Raw genomic sequence first — 8681 nt, 5'->3', positions numbered from 1 at the left:
GTCCAAAGTATTTTTCTCATAATTGCTTTCCAAAACAGTTTCCCATCTTGTTGGCAGAGCTTTATTATTTGTCCCAGATGTTTTCCTTAGAATTTGGTTGTATTTTTTTAAATGTTACTATTCACTCTATCTAATGAGTGTTTTTTACAAGATATGCTTCCTGTAAAGACATCCTGATAGCTATTAGTTATATTTTTAACCTCTGATTTTTGTTGCCAGAATCCCAGATTAATTATTCTCTTATTTTGCCCAAGACCAATGTGAAGTAATGCTTCCATTTTGCTCTTTTCTGTATATTATAATGATATTCATAGTCTTCTCATCTTTCTCTCATTTTTCAGTATTTCTTCAAGATTATGAGAGAACTTTTCAGGTAATTATCTGAAGACCTCTAATGTAAACTATTGCTATGAAAATGGTTAGCTCCAGATGGTGTTCTTTTTAGCATTTGTGAAATGTTTGAGTGAGATCTGCTGGTATGTTATACAACCCATCTGAATAGGAGAACAGGATCAACACATTCAATAAGCAAACTAGAGGGTTGTTATTCTGCTTGGGGAATTGGAACCCATTTGAACAAAGGCCAGTCAGAATGGAGATCGCAGAAACCTAGGATGGTTGGAAGAGACCTCTAAAGACCATCCAGTCCAAACCCCCTGCCATGGGCAGGGTCACTTTCCACCAGACCAGGTTGCTCAAAGCCACATCCAGCCTGGCCTTGAACACTGCCAGGGAGGGGGCAGCCACAGCTTCTCTGGGCAGCCTGTGCCAGTGTCTCATCACCCTCACAGGAAAGAACTTCTTCCTAATATCTAATCTAAAGGTACCCTCTCTCAGTTTGAAACTGTTGCCCTTTGTCCTGTCACTACAGGCCTTGTAAAGAGTCTCTCTTCATCTTTCTCATAAGCCCCCTTGATATGTTGAAAGGCCACTATAAGGTCTCCACAGAGCCTTCTCCAGACTGAACAACCCCAACTCTCTCAGCCTGTCCCCACAGGGGAGGTGCTCCAGCCCCCTGATCATCTTTGTGACCCTCCTCTGGGCCCGCTTGAGCAGGTCCATGTCTTTCTTGTGCTGGGGGCCCCAGAGCTGGATGCAGCACTGCAGGTGGGGTCTCACCAGAGCAGAGCAGAGGGGGAGAATCACCTCCCTCGACCTGCTGGCCACGCTTCTCTTGAAGCAGCCCAGGATACAGTTGGCTTTCTGGGCTGCGAGCGCACATTGCTGGCTCTGGTCCAGTTTTTCATCCACCAGTATTCCCAAGTCCTTTTATGTTATTGTTTATTTGTTTCATTTTGTGTTCTCTGTTCTTGCATTTATCTGATTGTGTTTTATATTGATTCTTCATCTATAACCTTTATGCAAAAGCATTTTGAGTCTGACATTTTTAATGTAGATTTATTTGTAATCTTCTAATTCTCCAGGTTCTAATTTCTCCACCATTTCTATCTGTCCTATCCCTACTAATATACTGATATACATGATTACAAATGAACAATCTTGTATACTTGGCAATGATTTTCACTGTGCTTGCTCACCTACATATTAATCACTGGGTTACAATGCAGATGTTTAAAGAAGATTTCCAAGTCAATTATTTTTAATATTGACAATTTGCAGTGTTCACTTCATTTTCCCCAGCTTCATGTGCTTTCACAATCTTCCTAACATTCACCATTTCCAAACTCTGAAAACCTAATTTCCACATCATTCTGGTGTTTTGGGTGGGAAAAAAAGGTCAAAGCATCAGAGGCCTCAGCTGGCAAAGTACAGATGCTCTCTAGGTCATGGACAGAAGCATTATCAACTATGTGCCTGCGTTAATGAAGTAATTTAGTATCGGGATTACAGGGCCCAGCTCTGCTCTCTGCCCCATTCAGCATTTCCTTTGACCTCAGAGGGAGATGTGATTCAAAAGCAAAACCTGGCCTATGGTCCTGAAGCAGTATAAGGTATTGTCTGCACTTTGTTGACCTGTGAAAGCCCAGTGCCAAACTTGAAAGAAAAATTCAGCCACCTGAAACTGAATTTAGACAAAACTCTGCCATTCAAAATAACTTTGCAAGGAAGCTACCTAACCCTAATGAACATAAGGTCACCAAATGTCTCTTTGGTTTTCTTCCCAAATGGCCTCAGGTGCTTTCAGTGCTATAAAAACTTGAAACTGTCCTGGTCTAAGCAGCAAGCCAGCCTGGTTTTGGACCAGCATCCTCCAGGCGATAAACTGAGCGCAGAAGCATGCCAGTTCCCTACAAAGTCAAATTTTGCAAGTCTGTGCAATGCTACCAAATAGTGACAGCATAAAAATAGCAAAGGTGCATGAGGTGACTGTTTAGTAAGAATTCACACAAGGCAGGAATCATTGTTCAGCCTTTTAATTATTACACCAGAAAAAGAGAAAACAAAAAGTGCAGGTTCCACAACTTTTGCCACCTGGGGAGACTACAGCCTTTGACTTCCTAGAAGTCCTGTCTTCTTCCACTCTGTGAGGGACTGGTCGAAAGTAAAGTGAGTTAGGAGTGGAAGCCTTCTTCCTGAAGCTGAACTCCTGCACAGAAGAAAAGGAAAATTCATGGGATCAGGAAGGCAGTATACAAGGCTGTACCACGGAGAAGGTCTTAATTGAGACTTGGCATCTGCTGGTGGCATGAATAAACCTCTTGTGCTGAAGGATGCCAAGGTACCCCTGTCTCTACTGCTGAGCTCTAAGCAATTGTCTGGGTACGGGTTTTTTTTTTTCCTTGTTCTTCTGAAGTGCACGATTCTGAACAGAGAGAGGTATTTGGGTACTTAATTAGGATGCTGAGACCTTTACTGGACTGCTCTACTGCTGTTACTCTGACAGCTCATGAGCAAAAATACCACACGGCAAGAAAGCAAACTGGAAATCAGCATTTGCAGATGTCTAGAAACAATGTACCACCAGATGGAACAAATGAACTTACAAAAACAATTTTTGCAGAAAGCTTTGCAAAAACATCAGGTGAAGCTTTTCTCTTAGCAGTTCAGATGCTGAAGCAGCAACGCACTGAGTTCCTTGTGTCTGTGCTGAAGGACACAGCTAACTGCTGGCTAGAAAAACTCTGCCGAATTAGAACCCCAGTGCCCCTCCCACAGTGAAGGCTCACAGGCAGGAGCAGAACAGGAGCAGAGGCGACAGCACAACATACTCTATGACCCGCTATAATTCACCCTGTCCTCTCTCCCTTGCAACTTTTTCTGGACAAGCACTCCATCGGAGTGAAGATCTTAGTGGCAAAGCCTGGAACAAAAACGGCTTCACGTACCTTGCTCCCCTTTCAGGGAAGCATAAGGTCTAACCCAAGGGCCTGGCTCAGCGCCCAGCTTTCCCTGGCAGCTCCTGGAGTCCAGGCACTTCTGCTGAATCTGCAGCCCACTGCGGCTTCCTGGAGGGCTGGTTTTCTTCAGGAGGGAGCAGAGCAAGAAAAAGCCTAAGAAGATACTGTGTTCTGTAGGTTTTCTGAGGCCCTCAGGAATGTATAAGGTTTTTCCTTTCCACAGCAAATATGGTTTTGGTCGGAGTTACATACTGGTTACGAAATTTAGTTTTATAGGTAATACAGCAATACTGCTGGTTTGTAAAAGACATCAACAGGAGAATAAGAGTGATGCCACGTGATCATGTCAAGTATGTGTTCTTCCCAGTACTGATGATTAACTAGTTCACAGCAAAAATATTTTAATAAGCTGAAAAGCGACTTAATTCTTCAATATTTATTAGATACACATGGACTGTAAGGGAAAAAAAAAATGTTTGCTTGAAAGTTAATGATTGTTTTATCATTTATGATAAGGCTATAAATCTCTATGCAAAAAAGGAGAGGAGATCAAAGGGAACCATATCCCTTTATTCATCCTGAGGCTGCCTGAAGACTTCACTTTTCATATCTTGCTTCTTAGCGTGGCAAAAATTTTAGCTTGAAATGGAAAAAGATAAAGCAGCCTCCGACAACTGAATCATCACCATCAACTCTTGAGCTGAGTTACTATGGCAATGGCAGTGCTGCTGCACAGCTTCTTCTTACTCCTTCTACTGGTACAACAGCTTTGTAAATGTACATGGGAAATTTCCACCACACATATGCCACATGTGGCTCTCAGGAGAAGCCCATGGTCTCGGGTGCCCTGGTCTCTCCTGAAAGGAAGAGCAAATTTGTGTGACTAAAATATGTGATCTGCAATTTTCCATTTTCCAGGGAAACAGTCCTGGAGCAGTAGGGAAAGGTCCAGGATTCTTCCTGTTCTTTTGTGCCTCGGGAAGGTATATTCCAGTGCTTAGAATACATCTTATGAGCACACAGAATTTTTAATACAGGAATTTTTAAGCATTTTTTTCAGCTGTTAACTATCTCACTTCTCTGAATTATAGATGTCTTGACACTGCCAGGGGAGGATAGTATCATCTTTTTGGCAGAGAATAGCTTGGAGCTCTACATAATTGATGGATTTAATCCTGATGCCAGGTTAATAAATTAGTAATTATAACTCTTTGTATATGCAACAATCAGTGTGTCAGTACTCAGCAGTGTCCTCTTTCCTCTTTGAGGACTAGATGAATGCATCACCTTTCCTATTACTAGTGGTATGTTCTCTGCACTGCACATAAAAGACACATTTGCTCTTAATTATTTTTGAGACAGTATTTAATATTTACATTCTAATAGCAAACAGAAGTTCCCGACAGGAACTGGGGCCCTTTGTAGGAAGCATACATGCAAAGGCAATCTTTGCCCAAAAATATTATTGCTGAAAGTACAGTTTCTGCAAGCTCATTAAGTCTTATAAGCAGACATTTATGTGGGACCTCAAATGTGCTCCATGTCAAGAATGTCATCATCCTTTTTGTGGAAAAGAAGTCTTTTTCACCCCTTGTGTGGACATGCACATAGTCCAGATCACGATCCTGCTAATAAATGCATGTCTGTTAAGTAGGACCGCTCTGAGGAGCAGATGCACAAGGTTAACACGTGCGTTAATCAATAGGAGGGTTGACAACAGTTACCGCAAGGAAAGGTAAGAGACAACACGGTGATTAAGTATACTCTGCATTGTATTGTCGGAGAGTCAAGTTTTTAAGTCTCTACACGTTCCATAAAAGGCCGTCACTGAATAATAAGGAGCAGAGCCCATCTGACGCATTTTGCTGTTTCTATAGCTATACATCCATCATATTGGTGCTGGTAACATCTGCCCTCTGCTACGTACCTGCTTTGGTGCCTCAGCGTGCAATCCATCTAACTGCACCCGCAGCCTGCGCTCAGCCTGCCCGCATTTTACGACGTTTACCCTCTTTCCAGCCTTCGGCGGGCAGGCGGCGGGCAGGCGGCGGGCAGGCAGCTGCCTCCCCGGGGCAGCCCCACCGGCGGGGGCGCCGAGGCGCTGCTGCGGCCGATGCCGATGCCGCCCCGTCCCCGCACCTGCTCGGCGCCCTCGGGGGGCGGCAGCGGCGGCCCCGGGCGCGGCCGGCGGCGGCACCACGTGTCGGGGCGGGGAGCGGCGGCGGCGGCGGGGCCGGGCCGGGCTCCGCCACCCCCAGCGCCGCAGCGGCAAAGCCCCGGCTTAGCGCATCCCTCTCGCCCATGCCAGGTGCCCGTCCCCGGCTGCGCGGCGACTGAGGAGCGATGGGGCCTCTGCGGGAGAGCTGCAAGGTGAGGAGCCGGGGAGGGGGGCGAGGAGCCGGGGAGGGCTGCGGGGACGGCGGAGAGACAGGGGCAGGCAAACCCCGGCCCCCCCCCCAGGGGCGGGGGGGTGGGCCGGGGTTTGCCTGCCCCTGCCGGGATGGTGGCTGAAGGAGGGCGCATCCGAGGGGTCCCTGACGCCGGGGTGTCCCTTCCCGAGGAGCAGGAGCAGAAGACGCAGCTGGAGAAGGAGGTGTCCCGCAGCCGCATCCCCCGCCTGGTGCTCCGGCCGCAGCAGAAGGTATCCCCCGCTTCCGAATCGCCCTTTTCGGAAGAGGAAAGCCGGGAATTCAACCCGCCCAGTTCCTCCGGGTGCTCCGGCAGGACCGTCAGCAGCAACAGCTTCTGCTCAGGTAACGCTGATGGACACACGCAGCCACACACCACCACCCCCCCCCCACCCACCCCCGCCCGTCCCCAGTCCTCAGCCTGGGGGTCACGGTGGGCCCCGCCGCGCCGGCCCCCGGGGCTTCGCAGCCACCCCCGGGGCAGCAGCCGTGTGTCGGGCTCGTATTGAGCCCTGCCGAGCATCCTGCTCTGCAGATGAAGAAGGGCAACCATTGATTTTTCCAGGGAAATCCAGTATCTGGTCTTTTAATACGTGTCCGTAAGCGACACCAGATGTTTCCATTTCGAGTTCTGCTATCCGCTGCTAAGAAGTTGGCGGTTTTACTGCGGCAGAATAGTTGCTTTAAAGAGAAAGATTTGCCTTCAGAACTGGAGCGTGGGTTTGAGGCATTTTGAAAAAAGCCTGTAAGTCAAAGAGTGTGCATAACAGGGGAGCCTGTTATAACATCAGATGTGGGTCAAATGCTGCCGTTCCTTCTGGTTTTGTGACGATGATCTCCATGCATGAACCAGAACAAAATATATTGGTGAAGTTTTCACTGTCAAATTGAATTTGGTTTATTTGAGAATTCAGGCTTCTGACAGGCGTGTTGCCAGACGTGAGTCGGGCTTGATGTCTTCTCTACAGAGAGGGCAAAGGCTTAGTGATTCACCAGAAGTACATCACTGCTCTCCAATTGCAGACCACCAGTGTCATTTGCTCTTCAAAATGAGTGTATCTCTTTACATCAGGGACAACTTGAAACCAGATTTTTTATGTTACATATTTGTCCTGTGTAGAGTGTAGCACAATTTAAGTGCCTCAATTAGCAGTGCATGACTCAGGTACCTACTAGGGGTGAGTAATCTTTTCATTCAGTGAAACTCTTCACCGTACATGACATTATGTATGGGGATAACAGCATTGAGGGTCACATCATGAACACTTTGGGCTCTATATGTGTGTGGTAAGTTTAAAGATATTTTGGTAGCTGAAAAATTAGTTTTAATACTATTTTGGAGAGCATAAAATTATCTAACTAAAAATCTGAATGATAACAAGTATTTTTCTGATCGTTAATATCAGAACAAGTTCCTAAATTTCCTTTTTGTTTATTCATAAAGTATTTCAATTACCAAAGGTCTTCCTGAGAACAGCCAGAAACACATTTATCTTTGTCTTCACTACAGTAGATCAAACTATTGTTTTTTTAATTCCTTTAATGAAGAGCAGTTTATTGAACACTGTGTACACAAACAGTCAGTTTTCCTAGATGAGAAGCACAATATCCGTGTTTGAGTCTACCATTTCCTTGTTAGCTTGGATAGATTTTGCAATTCAGGCTCAGTGGAATGATCTATTTGGTTATTGTTTAATGAACAATGCAGAGCGTTAAACAAACATAATGTTGTAAGAATGCTGAGGTCTTTTTCCCATGCCTTTTGAATCCCTCCACCTTACCTGCCTGAGTTTGCCTGTTACAGAGAAGTAAAATCTTTTGAAGCTTTCTAGAAATACATTATTTTTATGATCTCTTGCAAATGGCTGCTTTTTATCCTGTTATTTTTTTTCCCTCTGTGTTGACAAGCCTTTCATCCTGGTTACTGACATTCTTTTTTATATCTGTTGGGTTTGTACCGCGTTCTTCAGATCTACTCAACACAGAGCTGCCAAAGTAATATCCTTGCTGTCCCATTGCATTATATAGGCTGTCTTGAGTCCCAGCAGAGCTTTGTGTTTACTCTGGGTGTGTCTGATCTCATGGCTTGACAGTTTTAAGGCACCTTTCACAGAAGTATTCAAGAATGCAGTGCTGGTCTCTTAACCTGCCTCTTCAGCACAACTGCTCATATTTTTATTTCCTTTATTCATCTTTTATTCTTCAATGAATGCTGCGTTGATTTAGTTTGGTTTTTTCCCCATGCTGCCTGCAGCACCCATACAGGTATGCACTACCCAGTTTGACTGCTGTGAGTCTGCAAACCTTACGCAGCCAAGGATCAGCCGAGGCCCTGTCCTCCATCCCAGTATGTGGTTTTGTTGTTGATAGGTTCGATGGATTTTTCACTGTGATGCAGGTATGACAACAGTCACTGACTTGATTTCCTCATTCTCTGACGTCTCTTCCCTGTCTTCCACTTATGATCCTTCTTTATCATCGTATGTCTGATTTAGATTGAAATTCCCCAGCGGCAGCTGGTGGCTGCTGGTTCCTGTTGTTGGGGAGGGGATGGCAAAGAGCTGTGTGGAGAGGTGAGTGGAGGGGCCACAGCCGCTAAGCTGCCTCTCCTGGTGCCTGGCTGGGCACTTACCATCTGAAGTGAGAAGCGGCAAATGCAGAAAGTGGATTTAAAATTAGCGAGTAATAAATTTGGAAGAGGTGAGCAGATGAATAATTTGATGAACGACAGTGTGATGACAGTATGAAAAAGCTCATGAGCATTTGGATAAATGTCTTTTTTGTATCTTCTTTGGAGCATTAAACTCCAAAAGGTTCTTGATAAGCAGCAGATAGCGTGAATTTACCCATGGAATAATTCTTTCCCTCTTTACATTTCTCTTCGCAAGTTGCTCTCTACCTTTCTTCCTTTATTATTGACACCAAGTGGTTATGATCAGTAGATTTCTTTTTTCCCCAGTAGAAGTTACTTTTT

At 45.4% G+C, this 8681-nt stretch overlaps 1 protein-coding gene across 2 annotated transcripts in view; it reads left to right on the top strand.

Moving 5' to 3' along the window:
• The first annotated feature begins 5642 nt into the window (after positions 1-5642).
• Positions 5643-8681, top strand: part of SYBU (syntabulin) — a 40513-nt gene continuing 37474 nt past the window's right edge. Inside the window, exons 1-2 of one of the 2 annotated variants that reach the window (XM_086465445.1) lie at positions 5643-5669; positions 5866-6052. In XM_086465445.1, coding sequence (XP_086321571.1) covers positions 5643-5669; positions 5866-6052 — 214 coding nt within the window. Of the gene's footprint in view, positions 5670-5862; positions 6053-8681 lie in introns of both variants that reach the window. The other variant, XM_086465444.1, reaches the window with a different exon arrangement.

This window comes from Leptosomus discolor, chromosome 5, assembly GCF_034619465.1.
Source record: "Leptosomus discolor isolate bLepDis1 chromosome 5, bLepDis1.hap2, whole genome shotgun sequence".
Classification (NCBI taxonomy): Eukaryota; Metazoa; Chordata; class Aves; order Leptosomiformes; family Leptosomidae; genus Leptosomus; species Leptosomus discolor.
The sequence above is the reverse complement of the archived record's forward strand: the minus strand, read 5'-3'. Positions and strand labels throughout refer to the sequence as shown.